Source organism: Gadus macrocephalus, chromosome 16 (genome assembly GCF_031168955.1).
Source record: "Gadus macrocephalus chromosome 16, ASM3116895v1".
In the NCBI taxonomy this organism is placed as follows: domain Eukaryota; kingdom Metazoa; phylum Chordata; class Actinopteri; order Gadiformes; family Gadidae; genus Gadus; species Gadus macrocephalus.
In genome coordinates, this window is record NC_082397.1 from 22,330,868 (window position 1) to 22,357,152 (window position 26,285).

Consider the following 26,285-nt stretch of genomic DNA (forward strand, 5'->3'; position numbering starts at 1 on the left):
CTGTAGTGTTGATCAGCAGAGAAATAGTCCGCCAAGACGTTGAGGTTGCTTAGTAACCAGAGACTCTGTCCATGCAAGTGAACGGAGCGTTCCCTCTTCGTCATAACTATCAAACCAAACATCCTTCACATTCACCGAGCGAACATTATGAAAGTAAAATGCACATTTCTCGCTAGAAATGTTTCCATAAAAGCATTTAATGGCGTAACTATGTTACTATTTCCACACAGAATAAAGAAAGATGTCGGCCGTATGCTTCTGTCCATGCTCACTACTCTCTGCCAGTGACGTCGGGTCAAGCTCAACGTTGATTGGGCAATACGGCTAATCGTCATGCGTATGAGCGTAAAAAGTTCAATTTTTTTAACTCTTGAAATGTACGCGATATACGCACTTTACGCACGTATAGCGCGTACATATACGCGCCTCATACGCGCAATACGTGCGTACAATGTTGCTTATACGCATATTACGCGTAATACGCGCGTAAACCAATGGTTCCCTATGGAAAAAATGGCGATTTCATACGCGAAGTACACGAAATACGCGTCTGGTGTGGCCGCACCTTAACTCTGCACCACGGCTGAATTTCGGGGGACGTCTTTGAATACTGTGTTTGTGGCCCACTAATACCTATATTAAAGCATCATAAAATAGAATGGCATGGGATCTTTAAAGTAGTGTTGAAACAACACTATAAATGTATAAACATGATTAGTGTTAAGTTGTAATTACACTTGTCAGTGAAAAGTGTGTCTCAATAAGTGTTATTCTTTTGCACCTATTGTTGTTAAATATACACTGGAGTATTAACACTGGTGTTAGAGTAAACTTGACACTATCGGGACACGCACACACACACACACACACACACACACACACACACACACACGCACACAACTCTGAAAGGTCTGGTCATGCTGAAAATCAATTTGAATGTGAACATGCCAAAGTAAACCCAGACAATGTGGGGGATGTTTCATAAGAACAGATAAGATCACATTAAGAGCTTAATTCACCTTTTGACTACAGCCCTGCTAGTGGTCTCACCTTAGGCAGTAGATGTGCTTTATGGAAGATATCCGAGTTACGGAGAACACTGGCATCGTGTGCGCTACCGGGCATCTTGCAGCTGATGTTCCAGAAGCTGGAAACAAGATTTTTTTATTAGGGTTCTGAGCAGCAAAGCTGCTTGGTCCTCTATTGTTTCTGTATAGTTTTTTTTTTTTTCAAATTCTGTAAAAGTCATACTGCAGCCTATACCGTAAGTCGAAAACTTTTGAAATGCCGTCGTGGTCCCCCCCCCCCCCCGTAACCATAAACCCAAATTTGTGGTACTGCACCCAAAGGTGGCGCTATTGTAAAAAATCATGAATTAGGCTTTTTTCTCCTCACCAGATTGACCTGGACTCAAAATTCTTTCATAATATTAATCTCTAGAATCAGATGCATCTATAAAACCCAGGGTCTTGTGCCCTAAAAATGTTTACTTTTCCCAGAATTTCATATTAAACACAGGCTACAAAAATAATCAAAATTCACCAAAATCACCACATAAAATCTTTAGACCAACCCTCACAAAAATCATCAAACAGAATTTGTTTAATTTAGTTCCATTTGAGGAATAAAGTTGGAGCAGTTAGCCTATTTTTCTTATGTGCCCATTTTGTTATTGTATAAAAAAACATACGACAATTATTAGGTGGATACCAATAGTCCCCACTAGCCTGGCACCACCCACCTACCTAATTCCGCTCAATTTTCATTTCACTTCAGTACTAGGTCTTGGTCTGCTTCATATGCATGGGTTCCTTGGAAGCCAGATTTTTGGCGGTCCAATCAGCGAATAGAGGGAGTGGCTGAGAACGATGATGTCGAGGTTGCGCGCCAGTTTCAGTTGTAGTAAGAGGAAGACCAGGAAGACAATGGAGAAGGATACGAGAGAAGCTCTTCGGTCTGTTGTGGGATCGCTGCCGAATATCGATCAATTAAAGCCGGAGCAAGAACAAGCTTTGCTGAGTTTTGTTGGTGGCCATGATGTTGTGGCGCTTCTCCCCACCGGGTTCGGGAAAAGTTTGATTTTCCAGCTGGCTCCGTTAGTGGTGAATGAGCCGGTCCCGTCGCATGACATACGTCACGACCAAACGCTATGCGATTGGTTATGGCAGTTCCAGAGGGGCACTGGGCAGATCCAATCATTTTCAAAACTTCAACAGACACCCGCCTCCAAGTGAGTGAATGTTTGTCAATTGGGCAGTTCCAGACCTTCTGTACAAATTAAATGAAGAACGATGGTCTGGTAGGACCAGGCTACCCATAAACTCAAATTGTGGTACTGCACCCAAAGGTGGCGCTATTTAAAAAAAAAAATATGAACTAGCCTTATTTCTCCTTACCAGATTGACCTGGACTCCAAATTATTTCGTCATATTAACCTCTGAAATCAGATGCATCTTTTTCACCCTGGTCTTCTGCTCTAAAAACTTTTACTTCATCCACAATTTTATAGAAAGCAAAACATCCACAGTCTCAAACCATTTAGCCTATACGACCATTTTGTTATTGTACTACCATATGGCTATCATTAGGTGGGTACCATTAACAGTGCACATTTTCAGATCTGTACTCTTTTAAGAAAGCCCTCTTGTGAAATGTGTGCTTGGAGTTGCCTTGATCTTGTGTGCTTATCAATAGACGTTTTCACAATGGGAATGAGGCTTCATGCATTTCAGGAATGTCAGTGGCTCAATGGGATAATCCCTTGTACTGGTGATCCTTAGGTTGAGTGTTCGAATCCCGTTTCGAGCATTATGAACAAGCTGAACATGACATTCTGTCATTGCAACTCATTTAAGAAACACAGTATTGAACAGCACCTGAAATTCATCAGGCAATCAGCATTCCGGCTCATTCGTTTCCAAGAATCTGAGTGCCAAGACACAGTATGACATTAAGGGGAACTTCTTCGTTAACCATTTTTCCTTCATAATGAACTCAGTCATATTAATATTTCTTCCGTTAGTGTTCTTGACCACAAATGTTTAATTTCCCCAGAATTGCAAAAAATGTTCAGGTATTTGCTTTTAAGATAGCGCTTAATTCATTTGAGAAATGTTTGCTTGGAGTTTTCTGGATGTTGTGTGCTTATCAATAGACATTTTCACCATGTGAATAAGGCTACATTTCAGGTTTGTCAGTGGCTCAATGGGGAAATGCCTTGTGCTGTGATCCTTAGTTTGAGAGTTCAAATCCCGATTAGACAATTATGAACAAGCTGAACATGGTATTTGGCCATTGCTCTGCAGCCCAGTCACCTGAAAGCAGAGGTACAGTATGGCATTAAGGGGGACATCAACATCTTTCCTTCATAATTATATGTCATTTATATATCTTCCATTAGTGTGTTCTTGACTTTTCATTTTGCTTGGACCCCGTTAAACACCGCTTGTGGTTCTTTTTTATATTTTTAATTATACAAAACAATTAGTTCCCGACCAAGTAATTTGATTTGACAAGAGGCATTCCATGAGTGCTGATATAGAGTATAACAGTACTTGGACTTTTAACTATACATGTATGTGTATCACTCCGCTTTACAGATGTCCTAATAACCGTTGCTATTTACAGTCTTTATTTAGCTTAGATTGCAACAAGCTTCTATTTGGAAGAGCCAAATAAATCATTAAATAAACAAACAAATCAGAATCAGTTGTTGCTTATTACTGTTGTAGAGCTGTTTTAATGAAAGCGATATCAAACGTGAGAGGGAGTGCTGTTGTACTGAATATCAGTGCGGTTGTGATTCGGTCATGGTTATGAGGCCGTAGTTCGAGTGCCTAAGATAATCACAGCCGTTAAATAACTTGCATAGCACTTTGAATCAGCCTTTATAGACAGAAAATATAGTGAGAAAAGCGCAAAAGAATGCTTACCAAAATTGGTGGTCGACAGCTGCCTGGAGCACATAGGACGGCCAGCCTTTGCGATTGACAAAGTTTTTGTACCCATCTGAAAGGGGCAACATGGGGATGTGTGTGCCATCAATGATGCCCGTCACATTCGGCAAGTGGTAGCTGGCCTTGAATCTGGATGCGAGCGGGCCTCCTCCTCCGCCCTTATGAGGTCTTTTATAGGTCCTTGCGCCATATCTTTGCAGAACATATAAACAAACTTTTTAACGGTGCTTTTATGCACCCCAAACTGATTCGCGATCGGTCTATATTTGGCGCTGCTGCCCAACTTGTACAGAACCATGGCAACCCTTATTGCCAACAGAATTGCTTTTCGTACAGTTATCTCCTCTGGCAATATATTTTTGCAGACTCATCTTAAATTTTTGAACTGACCTGCCCAAATCGTCCTGTAGAATCCCAAGAATCTTTTTTACATTTTGAGTTGTTACTTACTGATAAAATAATAAAAACACAATACATTATGTTGATAAAATAATATAGTTATTTCCAGACAAGATTTGTTTAGCTTCAAGATGACAACAAACACCCTCAGGGCCCTATCTTGCATCCGGCGCAATTGACTTAATCACTGGCGCAGAGCGTTCTTTTTCCCTCCTGCGCCACGCGTCGGTAAATTAGGGAATGATCTTGCGCCCCCAGCGGCGGTTCGGCGAAAGGAGGAGGCGTGTTCTGGCGCAAACATTCCCTGGTGCTATCTTGCAGTTTCAGAAACCACTTGCGCCACAAACCAGGAAATACCTGGTTTGAAGTCAGTGGCGTGTTGTTCAGATGCTATTTTAAGGGCGCATGCATAATGTTGCTTGTGCACCTTGCGCATACACTTTGCTTCTCTCACCTACCTAGCCACACATTCTTGGTAAATTATTTCTGGATTAACTGCTGATACAGCGGTAATAAGTTGTACTTTTAAATCAATGCATCTGCAAACACCGTACAGCAAACACATATTTTCTTGACACAGACATCGTGTACATGCCCATAACTTTTAGGATTGATGAGTATTTGATCGTGAGAAAACATTGTGTGTGTATGTGTAAAAGAATGAATGAATGCGGGCGCGCGTGTGTGCTTCCATCTGTTTAAACACACGCATATTAAACACGCAATGCATAATACAGTCGATGGCAATGTATATTAAGGGGGGGACACATATTAGGATCACAAGTCGATAACGATAATGCATACAATACTGATAAGAAACAATGTTTATAATGTATTGCGTATATCATTAAATAGAACCACAGTTACCGCATATCATATGTGTGTTAAGTTTTGATTGCCGAAATTTATTTGAGGACTCAGCAATTCTGAAGTTGTGGAAGAAAACCTTATTCCATGTGTGAATTGGGCCATATTATTTGGCCATAAACTGAGCCATTTGAAGTTTGAAATTCATGTGAATCTGTCTCATCGGAGACTGCAGACGCGCTGTCAAAATATCAACTTGTCAGATTCAAATGCGCTCATGGCTCTTAAAGGGGATGGGAGTTGGCACTCTCATTGGTTTATTGCACATTACGCCCAAACCACACCTACGGGTAATTAGGCTTCAGACCAACCCTTTTTAGATTTGCGCCGGGCGCAAGAGTAATTTTTTCGCCGGTAAAAAAGCGACATCGCCATAGAACCGCCCACAAAGCTACTTGCGCTTGGCGCTTCTCACTTGCGTTTCAGACTGTTAAAATAGGTCCCTCAGTCACAGAACGTGACCTTCTGCCAGTACTCCACCATTCAGTGACTGCATTTAGTGAGTTGTATTCGTCAAGAGGAGGGTCATGCATTGAGATTTGCATGAGGCTGTTCAGAGTGTCATTGGCTATAGGCGAGACCTCCAGTCCGACTTCACCCGTTTCATGCAGGAGAAACCACGCTCGCAGCAAGAGCTGCTCGCGCCTTTTTCGCAGCATGTTCAGAGCATTTACACTGCCCGAGCTAAATTGCCTGCTTGAGCTAGCACCCCAATTTACCCTCCCAGACCCTACACACATTGGCAGTTTATTTGGTTTCATTCTGATGTAAATGCGACGGCTCCGCGGTTCCGGGGGAGCCGTCTAACTGGAGTTCTAACTGGATAGAACTTGAAATCTGCGAGCTGCTGATTATGTAAGAGAAGGTGATGCAGTCGCATTAAACAAAGATGTTGAATTTGTTAATTTTGTGCGATCTACGAGAGAGACGCAGAGGAACTGTCCTTACGAGGCTTTAGTGGTGGTCAGCAAAATAAAGAATATGTTTTTGCACTTGTAAATAGTTAATCACGTTTGTAGCCTTCACTCAGACATGAGCTCATTCTTGCATGCGGGTGTCTTCATTCATAAAAAAATAAAAACATTCGGCAGTATGCAAATTATTTTAAAGAGGTCTAGACTGGAGAAGCGCGGTTGGCGGTCATACCCGCGGAGACCATGGATAATCCACGGGTTGGGGGTTAGGTTAACATATTGACTAGGAAAACGGAAAACTGACAAATTTGACATATATTTTTCTATAATCTTCCTGCGTCTGAAATGCGCAAACATCTCCGCCCAGCGCTCATCCGCTGGTTTTCCATAAGCATTACACTGTGAGATCATCCTTGCTGCGTATGCCCTCACACACATTGTTGAAATATTCTGGATTCTTTAGTTAATGCTAATGCTATGTGGCTTTTAGTTAATGATGGGGCTACAATAAGACCACGTAGCTATGTAATCGCTGACAACAGGGTGGTTGGATATTTTAGCGTGCCGACAGGCTTTTGTCGGGATGCGGAACACGCAACTCAAAATCGGGACGTCTGGTCACCCGATAATCGGGCGGGTGCAATGCGGGTATCAATTGTTGAAAAAAACATTGCTTCAGGTGGGTGGATATTGATATTAGGCCGCGGGTATGGATGACATTACAGCTCATCCACGCTTCTCTAGTCTAGACTCCTTGCGCAGCTCTGACTTCTCCAGTGAAACAAGAAAGCCTGCGCCGCTACGAACGGGGGATTTTAACCCCTCTGTTTTACACAGGAAATGTGAGATAAGACGGGGAAATCGCCGGGCGTGCCAAGCTGCGACCGAACCGGCTTGGCAGTGTACAAAGGCCATAACCAAACCATTGTAGCAAGCAGTCTCTGCGTCTCACTGAACAACACAAACGCGAGCGCGACAGCCAATTTAAGTCCTTTTACCATTTACATTTCACAAAAGTCTTCTGCAAACCCATTCGGGTTCGCAGAAAATGTTGAAAACTTGAAGTCAGTGCCCACAAAATTCTCTTCGAGGTCGACCCGAGAGAGAATATTGATCCTCCCGATGACAATTAATTACATCCCCGGGACGACGGGACGTCGTTAATTTTAATCCCTGCCATGTATATAGTACATTCGGATCACATGACAGGAACAGATCTATTCGGATTAGAAATCTATTCAGATCAGAAGTGTCCATGTAAATGCGGCTACTGAATGGCAGGAGACATAAGAACAGTGTATAGCAGTATAACTATAGTTAAAAAAGTTTTTAATTAGTGTTGGCTGATGAGGTAGAACTAGTACAGTTGGAAAGTAGTAGGCTCTGTTACCTAAGCCTACAAAGTAAAGAAAGCTAACAACGGCACGGATTGGGAGTCAATTCACACATGGGCTACATTTGCAATAGATGGAGTAGGCCTAGTTCATGAGGTAAACAGAGCACTATATGCAAAATATTAGCCTCATCAAAATATTATGATGCTATGCTATTTGAATATGGTAACCAACCAAACTACTAGAACACACACAGTAAAACATCCAATGTTGTACATAATTAAACAACACAACAGATAATAATACACATACCCCCCCACACCTCCGACATACAGACACACACTTGTTGTACGGTAATATCACATATTACCCGCCTCTAAAAAACGGAAACCGTACCATACCAACAAGAAATAGCCAGTAGGCCATTGCATTCTGACTTTAACACGTTGTAACTACATAAGTTATATTGGGATACAATAAAATCAATGTCATGCTAGACAAGCTTATTGGACTTTGTCTCTGTCTGCAGTAATGCAAATCTTGTCAATCTAATTGCCTGTATCTCAATCCATTTGAGTGTCTTCTTGTGGCAACTGGAGAACAATGTCCATAATTGAACACCAAACTATTTGGTTGAGATGGGCAAACAATTCCATGTAGGCATGACTTATGACCCCCAAAGAGACGTGCCACTCTATTAAGCATGTTGTTGTTGTCCATTTGTTTACCCCCAAATTGTGCAGGGTCACCAACAGGAGCAGTGGTTCTTTCCAAACTAAAAGAGGAGAACAGAATGGCCAAGCAAAAGATAGAACATTTGGAGGAACGTCTTAAAATCTATGAGGAAGCAAACAAGGAGCTGAAAAGGGACTTCCTACTCAGTAGACTGAGAGGAGCTGAGGACGAGGCAGCAGTCAGCGAGAAACCAGGTACAATACAATACCATTATCTGTAATGCTATTCATGCAATGTGAGATGTTAAAGGAAATGAAAAAAGAAGGAGTATAGGGTATATAGTATAGTATATATTCATTCATTAAAAAAAACAAAAAAAATTACTCACAGAGGATTTGCTTGGTTGTGCCTCCTCAATGCATGGGGATCTGTTGTTGTTTCCCCCTTTTCTTTATCTGACAAGCAACTCTCTTGATAACCTTTAGAGACATAACATAATACGTATGAAGACATATGAGACAGAATAGATTTGTTCAAGACATTCAATATGTCCACACATGGGACATTATCATCAATCTCACAAATTATCAATTGCAGACATCTATGAAAGATGTCATTCTGTCTAAATTTGTTACCAAACACAGTTTTAAATTCTTGGGTTTTGTTTACTAATGTCTCTATGTCCCTTTGTCTACTGACATGCCCATTTTCACAGGTCCCAGCCAGTCTACTGGACAGCTGATCTTGTCCCCTTCTTCATCACCCGAGCCATCTGTGTCTTCGGATGGGCCATCCAGCTCAGAGGAAGGGGAGGAAAAGAAGAAGACGAAGAAGAAAAAAAAGAAGGCCAAAAAATCCAAGGAAACCGAGGCTTGCAGCCGTTCAAGGAGTAAGTACATAGGTGCAAAATTTCTAACAGTAATTTGAGTTCCCCTAGCCTGCCTATGGTATTTTGGTCTGTACAGCCTTTCCTTGCTGCAGCCAGAATTTGTGTCCATACGGATGCCGCAGAAGTATGCTTTGAAATGGAGCTATCGGAGACCGTATGACCGTGTCTGTGTCCGCAGAAGTATACTCGGCCCCTTAAGGACAGGGATAATGGTGGCACTCTTGTTTGAGACAAGCATATAACACAAACGCGAGCGCGACAGCCAATTGAAGTCCTTTTTCCATTTACATTTTCCATTTACTTACCCCAACCGGTCCTCTGGTCGGATGAAAATCAAACCTGTATTGCACAGTTGAAGCAGAGCTACAGTAAAAGCCAAATCACCTCAGATCAGTAGGTTTTCCCTCATTGTGTCTACTCGATACAAAAACTGACCAATCATATCCGTTCACAACTTCAAGACATTTTACACCTTACTGTGCACTCTAGTTTTATGATTGCACTTTATACAGTAACCATGCCTACTAGCAAGGATGTTGTAAGGCAATAGACATACAGCATTAGGGATTCAGACAATTATTTTGGTGGAAATAATAAGTATCAGCTATCTGAGATGTAACTTTGCTTTCTGAATCAGAATCAGAATCAGAATCACTTTTATTACATCTTATAGTACAGTACTCAAGAGTAAAAATCGTAGGCTTGGTTCCTCAACATTCACATAGCAGCAACAGTAAAAGATAAAATAAATAAGAATAAGAATAAGAAACCATATGAAAAGGAACAAAGTAAAAAAAAATAAAAAAAAATAAGTAAGTAGCAGCATCAATAATACAAAAAAAAAAGTAACGAGGTGTAATAAAGTATGAAGTGTAGTGTATTCAAGTGTCAACAACAGTCTGTTGTTGTGGTGTGCGTGTGGATGGTTGGGGGGTAGTGTGTTTTTCCAGGAGTCTGACTGCTTGGGGGAAAAAACTGCTTGTCATCCTCTGGGTTTTGGCCCTTAGGCTTTGGTACCGCCTCCCTGACGGCAGTAGCTCAAACAGTTTCTGGTTGGGGTGGCTGGGGTCCCCAATGATTCGGAGGGCCTTCCTGACACACCGGGCCTTGTAGGTTTCCTGGATGGAGGGAAGCTCACATCCGCTGATCCTCTCAGCTGTCCGCACTACCCTTTGCAGCATTTTGCAGCTTTGGGCAGTGCAGTTCCCGTACCAGGCAGTGATGCATCCAGTCAATATGCTCTCCGTTGTGCCTCTGAAGAAGGCCCCCAGGATCTTGGGCCCCACGCCAAACTTTTTCAGACGCCTAAGGTGAAATAGGCGCCGCTGTGCTTTTTTCACCACCTGGTTTCACCTTTCTACCTTCAGTTCTCCATGTAATATGGTCAGACCGTATTGTTCACGTCTTTTTTGCCATGTGTGTATCCATACAAGCCAGGGTTCTTCTTTATGTTTCTGAGCAATGGAGTGGTACATTTTTCCTCGGTGAGCATCTCTCCTCTTTCGGGTCTGGGAGCCCAACGTGTTTATTTCACTCTTATAGTGTGAGCAGTCAGGTTGCAACCGAGAACGGACTATACAGTGTGCGAACATAAATCTTGAGCTCTGGGTTTGCATGGCATGCAATTTACCTATACAGTTTGAGGTTGACATTTTCAAAACAGCCTATGGCCGGCTTTAAATGAGATATCTAATACATCTTCATTGCTTGATATTAACACTCAAACTTTTTATTAAATTGATCCGTTTGCCATCGACCCCTGAGTAATAAGTTGTCACAAACCCTTTTCTTCTGTGTGTATTCAACAACCCTATCTGACATACCCAACCGTTAGCCTAATACAGTGGAAGACAGTGTATCCGAATAGCATAAGCTAAAGGCTATCCGGAACTTTCTCTTCCAGTCATTATGCAAAGTTAGGCTAACAATTTCAGTGGCAGACTTGAGGTTGTTGCTTACACAGCGAAGAGGATGCTTGCACCATCTTATCTAACCTAAGGTTAGATGACATACAAGCTAATTTCCCTAAAAGGTGGCGTGTCCCTTTAATTGATTGTCTCACAGATATATAGGAATTCAATTAAAGCTCTAATTCGATTTTTGCTATTTTCTCTTCACAGTGACTACCAGTGAGGGGGTAATTGGCCGATATATGAAGGTCCTCAAGCACTACGCAAAGGTAGGCTCCATGAAGAGGGCATTCGACATGGAGCATGTGGACCGGAACACAATAGCCAGGACGGCGCCAATTGCCGAATTAGCTATAGTGTTCCCAGAGGACTACGCGAAAGTGATCGAAGCGGGGGTAGACGAGAAGGAAACACTGGCCACCTTCTCAGAGAGGTGCCGTGGAGCAATCACCCCAGCCATGGCAGCTGCCATTTCTACCAAAAAAAAGGCCAATGAGCTCCTCCCAATTGTTTACAAGTTGACTTAAAAGGATGTAAGTTGTTTCTGTTAGTTTAGTCGTTTGGCATTTATTTGTGTTTTGTTCAAAACATTTTTTATTGTATTTTATTGTTATTGAAGCATTAAGCTGACTTATTGTACAACCCCTGAGTGTGAGTGTTTGATGAGATTAGCCATGATTTTACAACTGCAATGACAAAACATTCAGCTGTAACAAATATTAAGGCCCATTGTCTTGACAAAGTTTTGAACAGCTTGTGACGATATAATGACATTTAATGACACCTTACATGTCCAAAATGGTTGGACATGGTTGGACCTTTGGCCCCCTGTAGTTTGGGTCAAAGGTTTATGTTCATAACATTGTTAGGAAACTAATTTGGTGTGTAACCCCATAAAAATGGTACCACTTTACTTGAGGTCAAATAATTGATTTGTTGTCATAATGGTGTCATGACAGCCAGTCTATCCTCATGATAGCTTAATGACAAATCAAAATTGTACCACTTTACTTGAGGTCTGAGAATATATTCATGACACTGTCATAATGGTTTCATGACAACCAGAAATATCCTGCCGCACATCTATCTGACTAGAATTGGTCTGTAACCTTGCACATCTAATTATACTAATCATTATGTCAACATTTCATAAGATGTGAAGTTATGTCTGTTTTTGTGAAGACACCCCTCTGGAAATGCCATCCTGGTTAATGTCAAGTTGTCATTATAAAGACATCCCAAACAAATAGAATGTCAACTTGTCATGACCAAGACAACTTCTGCTATGGTCACTTTGATTTATGTCAACATGTCATAATCAAGACAACCAAAACAATGTCAACTTGTCGTAATAAAAACCAAATGACACTTAATGAGAAATGACAGAAGTTATAAATGTGTCATACATGTATGATATGTTTATGACAGGGTCATGTCATAGTTATGATAGTGACATGTCACTTTTATATAGATACCTTCAAATAAAGTGTTACTCACATGTAAACCCTCTGTCAATGTAACATACTCATACATTTAAAGAGTTTCTTTCACATGTACAAATACACACTGCCTCCTAGGGCTGCTAGATTATGGAAAAAAATCATAATCACGATTATTTTTGTCGATATTGGAATCATGATAGTTTGAAAACATGCCTTTATTCAGCATTTCTCTCCAAAAAAAAAAATAACAGGAAATTACACAAAATGTTAAAATAGATAATGTTCAAATCATAAATAATGTACAAATATGTATACAGCTGTTTCTATAAAACATTTAATGAATAAAATAAATATACTCAAGGTTTTATTTCGATTATATTAGTTTGGAGATCGTCTGACCTTAAAAAATCGAAATCTCGATCAAAATCAGATTAATTGCACAGCCCTAGTGCCTCCTTTTGTGCAAATAAGGTATCAAAAACATTACTTTCTGTCTTCTTTTTCTCCCTCTGCAGAAGACTGCGATGCCTATGAGACCATAGCACGCAGCGCGGCACCACCTCGGAGAGTCTGCGTGTGGACGCCCCTGGCAACTCCCACATATCAAGTCATGACGGGGAGCTGCGGAATCTGAGTGTCCACGGACAAGGGCAGGGCCTACTGGTGGTGGAAGACCATGACACCCTCTCCGCCGCGTCAGAACTGGAGGCCTTGAGCTCGCTAGGTGCGGACCACAGCGTGGCCAAGAGCCTGGAATGCAACGAGCGGCTCGTCCACCTTGAGGAGCTGACTGGTCCTCGGGGCATCCGCAAGGGCCGTCCCTGTGTCTTCTGTGGCAGGGTTTTTCCCAACAATGCCCAAATGATCGTCCACATGCGTACCCACACCGACGAGAAGCCGTACGGGTGCGAGCAATGCATGAAGCGCTTCGGACGTAGCACCAACCTGAAGCGCCACATGAGGACTCACACCGGGGAGAAGCCGTACGGGTGCGACCAATGCGTGAAGCGCTTCAGTCTGAGCACACACCTGAAGAGCCACATGAGGACTCACACCGTTGAGAAGCCCTACAGGTGTGACCAATGCACATAGTGCTTCGGTGAAAGCTCAAAGCTGAAGATCCACATGATCACTCATCGTGGGAGAAGCCCTAAAAGTCCGACCAATGCGTGAAGTGCTTAAGTCGGAGCTGCGACCTGAAGACCCACATGAGGGCTCACACCAGCGTGAAGCCCTACAGGTGGGATCAATGCAAGAAGAGCTTTGGACAGAGCACCAACCTGTAGACCCACATGAGGACTCCCACCAGGGAGAAACTCTTCGTGTGTCTGCAGTGCAACGCCAGCTACAGCGACCCAAGTAATTTGCGTGTGCACATGCTCAAGCACAAGGGCCGGGGAGTGCTTTGACATGGGGCAGCGGGACGCTTTGATTGACACCTCTATCCTGTATTCGTTGAAATTACTGCTTTAAGTTTTGGTGATTAAAGACGCTTTCAAACTTTTGTTTCGCTTTTCTTTATTGTTAATATTGTTGTCTGTGTGATGAAGAATAATTAATTTTTAGGACGCTTCGGACTGCTAAATATTTGATTTAATTTCAGAGCTTGATCATTGGAAGATCCAGGCAGCAAAGTTACCAAGCATATATTCAACGAGACGGTGTACATGATTCTTATCGGGAACTTTCAAATCGTGGGTTTAATACAAAGGAAACAAAGGTTAGGGGGTGTGACATGGGGAGTTTAGGATTAGCCAGAGAAGAGACCAAATTATATTGCAATAGGTGAACTGGACATGGCTGCAAGACAGTTAAAGGAATCTACACAAGAAAGAAGACGATTGCCCTCAGTATCTGACTTCGTGTCTACAGTACAATGCAAATGCAAGCTATCTTCACACTTTTTCAATTAGAGAGGACGGGAGGGATCTCTAGGTCAAAGGAGAATGTACAGGAAGTCCCAGGCTCTGAGGGCCAGCTGGAGCCCAAGTCCGGAGGAAGATGGGTTCCTGCTACGGCTAGGAGACACTTTATAGCAAATATATATCATAGATTATATTATTCACACAACTATGAGACAATATATGTATATAATATATATATATATGTCTATAGTGTTATGATCGACCGACCGCAATCGATGCGCGACGGCGCCAACTTTCCACGGCGACGGTGCACCTGGAGGTGAAGGCGGGCCGGGTGGAGGTGTGCCGGCTGGGGAAGGCCCCGGCCTGGCTCCCGGGGCCTTCCCTGCTGGTGGGGTCCCGCTCTACCCCTCTGAGGTGGCGGCCATCGCCGGCGGCCTTCCTGAGGGCCGACTGGGGGACCTCTGTGACAAGATGGTGGCTCTGAAGTGAATCAATAAAGTTATGTTTTTATATGATGAAAAGAAAAGAAAGATTAATAACTAAGTTTATCTGGCGCTAGTTTACCTGACCCTAGTTCACCTGTCTCTAGTTTACCTGGTGCTATTTTAGCTGGCGCTAGTTTACCTGGCTCTAGTTTACCTGAGGCTAGTTTACCTGACTCTATTTTACCTGACTCTATTTTACCTGACGCTGGTTTACCTGACGCTAGTTTAACTGGTGTGAGTTTACCTGGCACTAACTTACCTGACTCTAGTTTACCTGGAGCTGGTTAACTTGCAAAATTTGTTCCGATATCCATACCTTCGTGGGGGGGGGGGGGGGGGGAACCGAGAATTTGATTTGTCGATCCAAATCTAATACTCACGACCGTGGTGCACTCTTCCTCAGCTTTTTGACCAATTTGAGAGCACCATGCGTGTTCTTTCGGTACACTTATTTTCACCCGGATCGTAATTGGAACGCCCTACGTACTGCTGCTCCAGATCGGCTGCGTGGTGGATGATGGCAAGGTGAGGTAAAGGACGAGTTGAAGGGACTCGGATGGGTTTATGAATTATTATTGTATCATGTATTAGCATGCCCAGCCCCCTTAAGGGCCAAAAAAGAAAAAATAGATGCTAAACAATACTAACACTAATAATATAAACCATCCTGACATTTAATCCAGGCTTTAGTAACAAAAGAGGATAAGTTATAAACATTAAAGGTAAACAAACATTCCATCTTGACATCATTACTTCAAAATATTTCAGGAAAGGGAAAGGAAAGGTTTAGAGCACCTCGCTAACTGCGTACTTTGACAGGTTTCATGTTGTTTTATTAAGTCCGTCCACACCAGAAGCGAATTGAGCGACCAAATCGCCGGAAGTCATTCACTTTCTATGGGCAAGAGCGACCAAAGCGACCAAAGCGACCAACGCTACCAGCGGCCAAAGTTGAGCGACCAGAGCGTCAAAAAGAAGTTGAAAACTTTTTAACTTTATGCAAATGACTATTATTCGCTTCAGCGGCCAAACACTGACAGCCAATCGGAATGTAGACGCTCTTCGCTTGCGTGGATCCCAGGGAACATCGGCAGGCACTTTGGTTCCTACCTACCTTTATTCACTCACTGAACAAAATGTCGGCTGAAGTATTAATCGCGGCTGTAAAGGTGCGGCCACACCAGACGCGTATTTCGCGTACTTCGCGTATGAAATCGCCATTTTTTCCATAGGGAACCATTGGTTTACGCGCGTATTACGCGTATTACGCGTAATATGCGTATAAGCAACATTGTACGCGCGTATTGCGTGTATGAGGCGCGTATATTTACGCGCTATACGCGCGTAAAGTCTGTATATCGCGTACATTTCAAGAGTTCAAAAAATTGAACTTTTTACGCTCATACGCATGACGATTAGCCGTATTGCCCAATCAGCGTTCAGCTTGACCCGACGTCACTGGCAGAGAGTAGTGAGCTTGGACAGAAGCATACGGACGACATCTTTCTTTATTCTGTGTGGAAATAGTAACATAGTTACGCCATTAAATGCTTTTATGGAAACATTTCTAGCGAGAAATGTGCATTTTACTTTCATAATGTTCGCTCGGTGAATGTGAAGGATGTTTGGTTTGATAGTTATGACGAAGAGGGAACGCTCCGTTCACTTGCATGGACAGAGTCTCTGGTTACTAAGCAACCTCAACGTCTTGGCGGACTATTTCTCTGCTGATCAACACTACAGACACTACACGAACAGAAATGGAGGTGGATCAAAATATCATCGTCGCCGTGTGCGGCCGTCCTGTCCTGTACGACACCACGATGGTGTCGTACAGGGACAGGAACAAAACAGAGAGGGCGTGGGTCGACGTGGCAGAGGATATTGGCGTTCCTGGTAAGATCAGTGAATAATGTGTGTGTGTATTTTGCTTGGCTTCAGCTATCGGTTGTGTTCTACTATGAAAAAAGTTAGCGCCGGTTAGCGGTAGCTAACCTTAATATGTATATATGTTCTTGTCAGTGGACGTATGTCGCAGGAGGTGGAAGTCACTCAGGGACAGGTATAGCGCGTATTGCGCGTATGCGACCATTTTTGACACAAAATGGTCAAGCAACATTATACGCGCGTATCTCGCGTAAAAAGTACGCGAGATACGCGTCTGGTGTGGTCGCACCTTAAATGGGCACCCGGTGTTGTACGAACCCACCCCTTTTCAGTTCAGAGATCGAAACGCCGTAGTGGTTTGGATATCAAGTGATGATAAGCGGGAGTATTTATAGGCTACATCTAGAACGTTCGTATTTAAGCGGGAATCATTTTAATTTGCTCTCCATGCCACCAATCTAACCAACCAATCGCGTGTAGCATGCTTTAAACAAAACCAAAAAAGTTTTTGAAATCGTCACATAAACAAACTAATCGACAAGACGAGGGATAAATGACAAGGGATATATCTAGTCTAGATAGATAGAAAGCCTAGTCAAGTCTTTATTAATACCAAACGACACAAATCGTCGGGAATCCATTTAGGTGGTTCGGCCCACACAGGACAGTAGCCTACAAGACCACACAGAACAAGTCTGACTGGACATACACACAATACATCACATTAAAACTAGACACGCGTTGATAGATAGATAGACAGAAAAGCCTAGATAGATCGATATGTTCCATTATTTGCCTTGCGGAGCCAACCAGTCCTGTGCGCGTATGCAAATTAGCCATGTGCGCGAATGTCTATTTGTTTTGAATGCGACGAATGAGTGCAGATCATGATTTGCAGATCCAGATCAGTGAAACATATTTTAACTACTACAGCACGCAGGGTTTTTTGTTCTCGGTTGTAATTAGCCTACATTTTTAGGATTTTTTTGTCAAAGCACTTTATCGAACAAGCAAAACCGTCTCGGCAATATGGCCAAGGTGTATGGGAGAGTTCACTATTTGATATGGCTGTCTGTAGGGCCTACTAAACGCATACGGCTCCTTTAAATGCGTCTGCATAATTGAATTGTACGTCATGAGCGACTTGAGCGACCAAAAGCGAACAGAAAAATTCGCAGCGAAACTTTGTGAGCGACCAAAGAGTCTTTGACGCTTTGGTCGCTCCTGGTGTGGACGTACAGTTGCAAAGCGACTCAAGAGGACAAAAAGTTGACAGGAAAAGTTCGGCATCTCCTTTTTTATTGTGAAACTAATTCATTTTCTTCTGTTATTTGAACTCCAACTGTCTCATTGAGGGAAATAATATCTGGATTTTGCGACTGTAATAATAAACTTCGGAGCTCGCAATTTGCAGAGGTCCAGCTATTTATATTCCAGTGCACAAGAGACAAACAGCAAGAGTAATTTCATCCGGGATGAGCAGCAGCTCCTCAGCGAATAATATCCGAATGTCTTCTACTTCCGGAAAGATTTTGAGTAAGCATCGCTAGCTTACTAGACGTACTAAACTGCCCCAGAATGCACTGCGTCTATTCAAAAGAACAGTGGAAGCAATGGCGCTAAACGGGGAGCCGCAGCAGCAGTACTTTTAATAATTGTTAAACAATTGTTTTAACATATCACCGCAAATCCTTAGGTTGAAGGTGTACTGTGACGTTAAATGTGACGTTTATATATTTATTTATAATGTTTATTAACGGCGCCCGGTCGGTAGGTTATTGACACGTCATTTGATTCACGTCATCTGAGGTGGTTAAGTAAGGACGGTCTTCTGAACGTCGATTACTCAAATGGATTACTCAATCATTATTTAAGGATTCGATAAGTAAGCCAAATATTTAGTAGGTAGTAAGCAGTAAGCAAGTAGGTGGTTTCGAACACACCTAGTCTGGCTGAACGGAAGTGGACAGCGTCTATTGCTTAGCGGCCGATTTGGCCGCGACTCCTCCCCTTCCGGTTGCTGGCGTTACCGTATTGTGCTCCCCCTCAAACTCGAAAACTAGGCAGTATGGCGAGTTTTGAAGAGGACTTTGACGGCGCTGTAAAGTTGGCATGTTTGGCTCTTTCCGTGGACACATCTCTGGACAGTATAACATTGTTTTCCAAAGAGACACATGAATAGCAGTTGGTGGTAAATGGCTATAGGCCTACAGACAAGTTTCGAAATTGTTTGTGGAACTAGACGTCCAATCTTGTTTAATTTTATTATAATGTAATTACTGATTACTGACTATCTGATTTCATTACAATGGTAGGACCACAACATAGCCTATTTTGACATTATCTTGGAGACTCCGTCTGGCAGGATTCTCCCCGGGGACGATGCGTTTGCGGTCACGACTATCGCCGGTTGGTGTGGATTTGGCGCATCGTTTCACTCTGACAGCGGCATGAGCGTTTGACATGGATTTAACCAATGAACCGATCCGTTCCACTTCACAATAGCTCCTACGGTATTTCTTTAGTAGTGTTCTACAAGAACCACATATAAATGTTAAAACGTTTAAAACGTCGTTCGTTTTTATAGGTCCCGTGAGCTCCTCAAGGGCCAAAGTGTATGGTGGCTTGAAATCATCGTGACAAAGAATCAAACGATGTTTGTTCTTTTTATCTATAAAATTATCTCCACATAGGCGACATACATCGTTAATGTTTTTTTGTGGCGTTTGGGATTGAGCCATTTCTGACAGCCTCTGAACGTCAAGAAGTTCCGTCAAAATAATTTCCCCCCCGGCACTATTTTGCATGGACACAACTGCTGCTTCCCGGGCTTAGCCCCGCCCTAGACGATTGTGATTGGTTTAAAGAAATAAAAACAGGCCCGCCCAGTTTCCCCACGGATAGACGGCTCGAGGTAGCGTGGCTCCAGACCATTCTACTTGCTGTAGTTTGGTCTGGCTTTGCGAGACTAGCTAGGACCTGACTTCACGTAGGGGGCGTGTCGTTGATGTCAGCTAGGACCTGACGTCACGTAGGGGGCGTGTCGTTGATGTCAGCTAGACCTGACGTCACGCAGGGGGCGTTTTGTAGATGTCAGGTGGATCCTGACGTCACGGGAGGAGAGCGGAACATAAACACGGATATCGAACAATGTCGGAACGGAACCGTGAGAGGAGCCGTGACGTGCTGGTCCTCCTCTCAGGAGGTCCTGGTCCTACAGGGTTTCCAGTCTGGACGCCTAGAGGGTCCCGATGGGAGGAGGGTGTGGACCTCAGGACGGCCCCGAAGGTAGAACGGTTTGGACCCCGGGACGCTCCCGACAGAGGACAGGGAGGCTTTGTCCATTCTATATTACTATACATAATTTTATATTACTTCATATTATATATTACTATATATTATATTAATTCATATTATATGTAACTATATGTTATATTATACTACTTTATATTATATATTACTACATTTTATATTATATTAATTTATATTATATTACTTTATATTATATATTACTATATGTTATGTTATATTACTTTTTATTATACCGTGGTGGTGGTTAGTGAGGTACCCTTCAAATAAATTACTCATAAATTACTATATATTATATTACTTTATATTATATATTACTTTATATTATATTACTTTAGATTAAATATTAATATATATTATATATAACTTTATATTATATATTACTATATGTTATACTATCATTTTACTTTATATTATAGTATAGTATATTACTTTATATTATATATTAATATATTATATATTATATTACTTTATATTGTATAGATAAAATGTATGTCCCTGCTGCAACTAATAGACGTTTTAAAATAATAATTGTATTATATTATACTAATACAATATATTATACTATATATATAGTATAACATATTATAAGATAATGTATTATAATATTGCTACATTATATAATATATAATATAATATAATGAATTATAATATGGCATGACATATTATAATAGTATCACATTATATTATGTAATATAATAATATATCATAAATTAAAAATATTAAAAAGATAAATAAAAAAAATAATAATATATATTATATATAACATGACATTAATCAAAACCCCCCTGATATCAAAGATGATATTATTATGGGGTGTATCATTCACCACCTTGTAAATGACCGTAAAAGAGGCCTTTTTCTTATCAGTACTTTTTTATTTGATATCACTTTCTTGAGTGTCATGTAAACTCAGGTTATGTGTTTGTGTGTATCAGATTGTTTGTGTGTGTTTTGTCTCAGGATGTGTGTCTCAGAGTGTGTGTGCGTGTGTGTTTGTGTGTGTCTCTGTGTGTGTGTTTGTGTGTGTAAGTCTCAGAGTGTGTATATCTCAGTCTACGTGTGTGTGTCTCAGAGTGTGTGTGTGCGCGTTTGTGTCTTAGTGTGTGTATGTGTCTCAGAATGTGTGTGTTTATATGGGATTCTTAGTGTGTGTGTGAGACGCTAGATTTGGGGTGCTTGTGTAACCAGGGTTACTAGGGATGCTAAAGAGTGGTGGACCCTCTCAGCGGCCTCCAGCAGCCTCATCTTCATCACTGCACCTGGAGGGACAGGAAACCATAGTCATCATCATCATCATCGTCATCAGGTTTGTTTCCCTGTTCACCTCTCTGCTCTAAAGGCACGTCGCCCGGACAGACTCCCCAGGGCGTCTGTCTGTGTCTGTGTGTGCGTGTGTGTGCTTGCAAGAGTGCGTGTGTGTGTGTGTGTGTGTGCGTGCACCTGTGCATGCACGTCTGTGTGTATGCACGTCTGTGTGTGTGTGTGTGTGTGTGTGTGTGTGTGTGTGTGTGTGTGTGTGTGTGTGTGTGTGTGTGTGTGTGTGTGTGTGTGTGTGTGTGTGTGTGTGTAAACCCTGATGAGCTCACCTGGCACGTTCTCTGCGGTCGCGTTATAGAGCCCTCCTCCCCTGAACCGGTGTGTGTGATCATAATGGTGTGTGTCGGGTTGTGTGTGTTCATAATGGCGTGTGTCGGAGTGTGTTTGCTCGTGATGGTGTGTGTCGGGGTGTGTGTGTTCGTGATGGTGTGTGTCGGGGTGTGTGTGTTCGTGATGTTGTGTGTCGGGGTGTGTGTGTTCGTGATGGTGTTTGTCTATGGGTGTTTGTTCTTTCTGACAGAGGGCAGACTTCGTCCTATTAACGAGCTCCAACAGCAGAAGCTCCGCCTCCTCTTCTTGACTACATGTCCCCTGATGCTCTGTTTCAGCATACAGCTCTCTGATTGCCCCACTCAGGAGGGAGTACGTCTCAAACTCCTCCTCTTTCACAAGGTCCAGCATTCTGATTGGATGGCCTCTGGGCTCCTCCTCAGAGGAGGAGGCCGGTGGTGATGTCACACCCCATTGCCTGCTGGGAGAGTGAAAGTCAGTCTCCTGCCTCTCTGTTTCCTCCTCTCCTCTCAACACCTCTTCTCTTTCATCCTTCTCTTCCTCCTCCTCTTCTCTCTCCTCCTCCTCCACCTCCTCCTCCTCTCCGCTTTCCTCCTCCTCCTCCTCCTCCTCCTCCTCCTCCCTTTCCTCCACCGCCACCTCCTCCTCCTCCTCTTCCTCCTCTCCTCTGTGTTGGGCTGCTGTTTCTGGCTGGTAAGGATTCTTTAGAGTCTGTGGAGGAGAGGAGAAGAGAAGAGAAGAGAGGAAAGGAGATGAGGAGAGCGGAGAGGAGATAAGAGAGGAGAGGATAGGAGAAGAGAGGAGAGGAGAGATTAGAGGAGAGAGGAGAGACGAGACGAGACGAGAGCAGAAGAGAGGTGACGAAAAAAGAGAGAAGAGGAGAAAGGAGACAAGACGAGGGAAATGGGAGGAGAGAGGGGGAGAGAGGAGGGGAGGAGGAGAGGGGAGGAGATAGGAGACAGGAGGAGAGGGGGGGAGGAGTAGGTGTTAGTTGCTAGTCTTGTTGTTGACAGCGTTCACCAGGTCGGAGGTCAGCTCACCTCTGACCTAGGGTCAGGTCAGAGGTCAGCTCACCTGGGACAGCATCCTCTGCAGCTGGTCGTTGTGCTGCCTCAGCGTTTCCATAGTGACCTCCATCTCCGAGCACCTGTCCTCCAGAATTCCCTGCTCTGATTGGACGGCCAGCCGCAACACCTGCAGCTCCTGCTCCAGCAGCCTGGACACAGACAGGTCTCACTGGTCTCAGCGGTCACAGAAAGGTCTCAGTGGTCTCACTGGTCACAGACAGGTCTCACTGGTCACAGTGGTCCCACTGGTCACAGACAGGTCTCACTGGTCACAGACAGGTCTCACTGGTAACAGACTGGTCTCACTGGTCACAGACAGGTCTCACTGGTCACAGACAGGTCTCACTGGTCTCAGTGGTCTCACTGGTCACAGACAGGGTTCACTGGTCCCACTGGTCACAGACAGGTCTCACTGGTCACACTGGTCCCACTGGTCACAGACAGGTCACACTGGTCACAGACAGGTCTCACTGGTCTCACTGGTCCCATTGTTCTCACTGATCTCACAGGTCTCACTGGTCCCACTGGTCTCACTGGTTCCACTGGTTGCACTGGTTCTAACTGGTTCTGATTTAACTGGATCTGGTATGACTGATTATATCTGGATCTGACTGGTTCTCACTAATTCTAACTAGATCTGATGTAACTAGTTCTAACTGGTTCTTCCTGGTTCTAAATTGATCTGGTGTAACAAGTTCTAGCTGGTTCTAACTGGTTCTAACTGGAACTGTGGTAACTAGTTTTAACTGGTCAAACTGGTTCTTACCATCGGTCTCTTTGGAGATCTTTGACGTCCTTCACCAGCACCGCGTCCACCTGCAGCACAACACCTAACACTCAACACTCAACACTAAATACACTCAAATCAACACTCAACACTGTGTTCAATGTACATCTGTCTGGTCGTATTTGCGGTCGATTGATGGTTAAAAAATGTCACACCACAATCGGTTATACTCGTTTGCAAGTGCACTGATTACGTGTCCGATAGGCTAAGTTACTTACCGGTACTTACGACATAATCGCTGTCACTAGATATAAAGAAAACGTGGACTTTCACTCGGTGCTATTCACTGACAGTAAAAATTAATAAAAGTGTCGTTATTGTATGCACTGCTGTTCATTGATTAGCTCCAGCGCTCGTTGCTGCGTTGCTAAATGATAGCAACTCTCCACTCATTCTCCTCTGACCATGCATTTAATTGGCTTTGACCACCATCAGGTCTCGGCAATTCCTCATTCGCGGTGGTTTGCTTATTTGTCGTGTTGTATATGATTGTTCACAATTGGTGTGGGGTAGGACGCGTCAGGAAACATAGTTATAAGTCCTAGAAGCCCTAACTTCATTCGAGAAAGTGAAAGATGATCTTGTGAGTTGTCCAGGTGGGCTAACCTCGATTAACTGTGTATAAGGAGTTGTGGTGGGAATTTTCGGATTACGTCAATCGTTTTCTGCGTCAACCGTGTAGAATAAAGAGTCGCCCGAATGTTTAACAATTGTGGTCATATATTTGTATATAACGGCATTTGTCTTTTAGCAACATAAACAGGTCTTGCTCTGCAGTTACCAATGGGATCAACATGTAGGCTACTTCATTCTACTCTCACAACCATTCAGCCCCCATCCCCCACCCATCTCAGCAAGACGGCCACGACCCCCCTCTTTTTGACACCTTGAGGAGCTACACTACATGTGCTTTAGTAGTATCGGGGCGAAATGCTGCCCTACAATGGCAATAAAAACTCCTGGCTTTAAAGTTTAGCCAATGCATTGGACTTCTCCTTGCGACATTTGTTTTATTGCTTGTTGTATGTTATTGTACCATTATACACAAATATATGATCACAATTGTTCAACGTTCGGATGACTCTTCCTCCTCCACACCAATTGTGAAAAATCATATAACAAGATAAATAAACAAACAACTTAACGTCAAGTCTATCCGTAGCCACTTGCTGCACTCGTGGAATAACATTCTAATAGACCATCCTAATAGACTCTCTCTCTCTCTCTCTCTCTCTCTCTCTCTCTCTCTCTCTCTCTCTCTCTCTCTCTCTCTCTCTCTCTCTCTCTCTCTCTCTCTCTCTCTCTCTCCCCCTCCCTCCCTCCCTCCCTCCCTCCCTCCCTCCCGTTTCGTTTTGTGGAGCAGTTAATTGTCTGAGAAAGCGTTCTGTGGAGCACGTTTGTTTCAGTTTTTGAGGAGGTCTCCTTAGAAAATCAGAAATATTGACCTATAAATAACTAGAGGGTGCACTATACTGTCTGCGCACACTCTCTCTCGTCTGAAAAACGCTCCCATTCAAAATGCATTGGTTTACATTTCGCTCTGTGTAGCACGGAAATAGTCGGACAATCGTGCTCTGGGACATGATTCAATAGATAGACGTTTGTGCACATGAGCACGAAATCGCGTGATACCGGGTTGCATGCTTACTACTAAAGATAGCTAGGGTAAAATGCTACACCATGCTAAGTACTAAAGATAGCTAGGATAATACACTAGACCATGCTTAGTACTATTTGTAATTGCACGGACCTACAACCAAACAATATGTGCGTACATTAAGTGCCGGTGTGTGTAACATACACATACACCCTTAGTACAAACATACACACACCCCTACACACATCTAGACATTTAATAAACACCTACACACATCCACACACACTGAATACACAACACATAAATGACTGCACACCTGCGGATGTGTTTGTACTTCCTGTGTAGCGAGAGGCGGCCCTGCTGCATCATGGGAATTCGCTGTAGAGTGGCGACTTTGACTTGCAGGTGAGTCGACCAATCGTGGAGTTGAGTCGGGGGGGGCGGGGCTGCGAGGACACATGATTGGCCAGATGAGTGTGATACATCAGACTACACCATGAATATGTCAGAACATAGACAGGTGAATTGAGTCCTTAGGGTTCTCACTGTGCTACTGACCAAGCCCCCAACAGGCTCCCCCGGCTCTTCAACCGACTGTATCGCCGCGGCAACAAGTTGTGACGAGCGTTGTGGGCGAACAAGGCCAGCGACTCTCTCCATGAGGGCTAGAGATAGAGAGAGAGAGAGATAGCGAGAGAGAGAGAGAGAGAGAGAGAGAGAGAGAGAGAGAGAAAGAGAGATTCCCCACCTAATCAGACGTGTGTGTGTGTGTGTGTGTGTGTGTGTGTGTGTGTGTGTGTGTGTGTGTGTGTGTGTGTGTGTGTGTGTGTGTGTGTGTGTGTGTGTGTGTGTGTGTGTACCTGTGTGCAGTACTCCAGAACCAGGTGTGTAGTTTTGTGTCTTTTTGTCGGTCTGTCGGTAAGGAAGCAGCTCTGACAAAGATGGAGGTTAACACACTTCATACAGCGGTACCTACACACACACACACACACACACACACACACACACACACACACACACACACACACACACACACACACACACACACACACACACACACACACACACACAAACACACAGTTTTGTTAGGATGATGTAACTTAAAGGACTAATTGGTTCCAGTAGACTGTCTGAGACCTGCTCCAAATGCTCCCAGTAGACTGACCTGAGACCAGTACTTCCAGTACTCCCAGTAGACTGACCTGAAACCAGTACTCCCAGTAGACTGACCTGAGACCAGTGATGGGGAAGGTCTTGCAGGCGTGGCAGCGGACAGCGTGAATGACGC

General features: G+C 43.4%; 2 protein-coding genes across 6 annotated transcripts in view; one reads left to right on the plus strand and one right to left on the minus strand.

Annotated features, from left to right (window-relative positions):
* LOC132474275 (coiled-coil domain-containing protein 106-like) overlaps window positions 1-13,891 on the plus strand; it is a 35,380-nt gene extending 21,489 nt beyond the window's left edge. Inside the window, exons 4-7 of one of the 4 annotated variants that reach the window (XM_060074869.1) lie at window positions 8,214-8,399; window positions 8,861-9,034; window positions 11,155-11,477; window positions 12,902-13,891. In XM_060074869.1, coding sequence (XP_059930852.1) covers window positions 8,214-8,399; window positions 8,861-9,034; window positions 11,155-11,471 — 677 coding nt within the window. In that variant the 3' untranslated portion in view covers window positions 11,472-11,477; window positions 12,902-13,891. Of the gene's footprint in view, window positions 1-8,213; window positions 8,400-8,860; window positions 9,035-11,154; window positions 12,574-12,901 lie in introns of those variants that run through there. The other 3 variants (XM_060074872.1, XM_060074870.1, XM_060074868.1) reach the window with 3 other exon arrangements.
* Window positions 13,892-20,756: 6,865 nt separating this feature from the next.
* The window catches only part of dytn (dystrotelin), a 7,918-nt gene continuing 2,389 nt past the window's right edge, over window positions 20,757-26,285 (minus strand). Inside the window, exons 6-13 of one of the 2 annotated variants that reach the window (XM_060075032.1) lie at window positions 26,228-26,285; window positions 25,858-25,969; window positions 25,544-25,662; window positions 25,314-25,443; window positions 23,380-23,429; window positions 22,621-22,762; window positions 21,525-22,257; window positions 20,757-21,197 (exon numbers count right to left, since the gene is read on the minus strand). The exon at window positions 26,228-26,285 is cut by the window's right edge and continues 106 nt beyond it. In XM_060075032.1, coding sequence (XP_059931015.1) covers window positions 21,100-21,197; window positions 21,525-22,257; window positions 22,621-22,762; window positions 23,380-23,429; window positions 25,314-25,443; window positions 25,544-25,662; window positions 25,858-25,969; window positions 26,228-26,285 — 1,442 coding nt within the window. In that variant the 3' untranslated portion in view covers window positions 20,757-21,099. The remainder of the gene's footprint in view (window positions 21,198-21,524; window positions 22,258-22,620; window positions 22,763-23,379; window positions 23,430-25,313; window positions 25,444-25,543; window positions 25,663-25,857; window positions 25,970-26,227) is intronic. The other variant, XM_060075033.1, reaches the window with a different exon arrangement.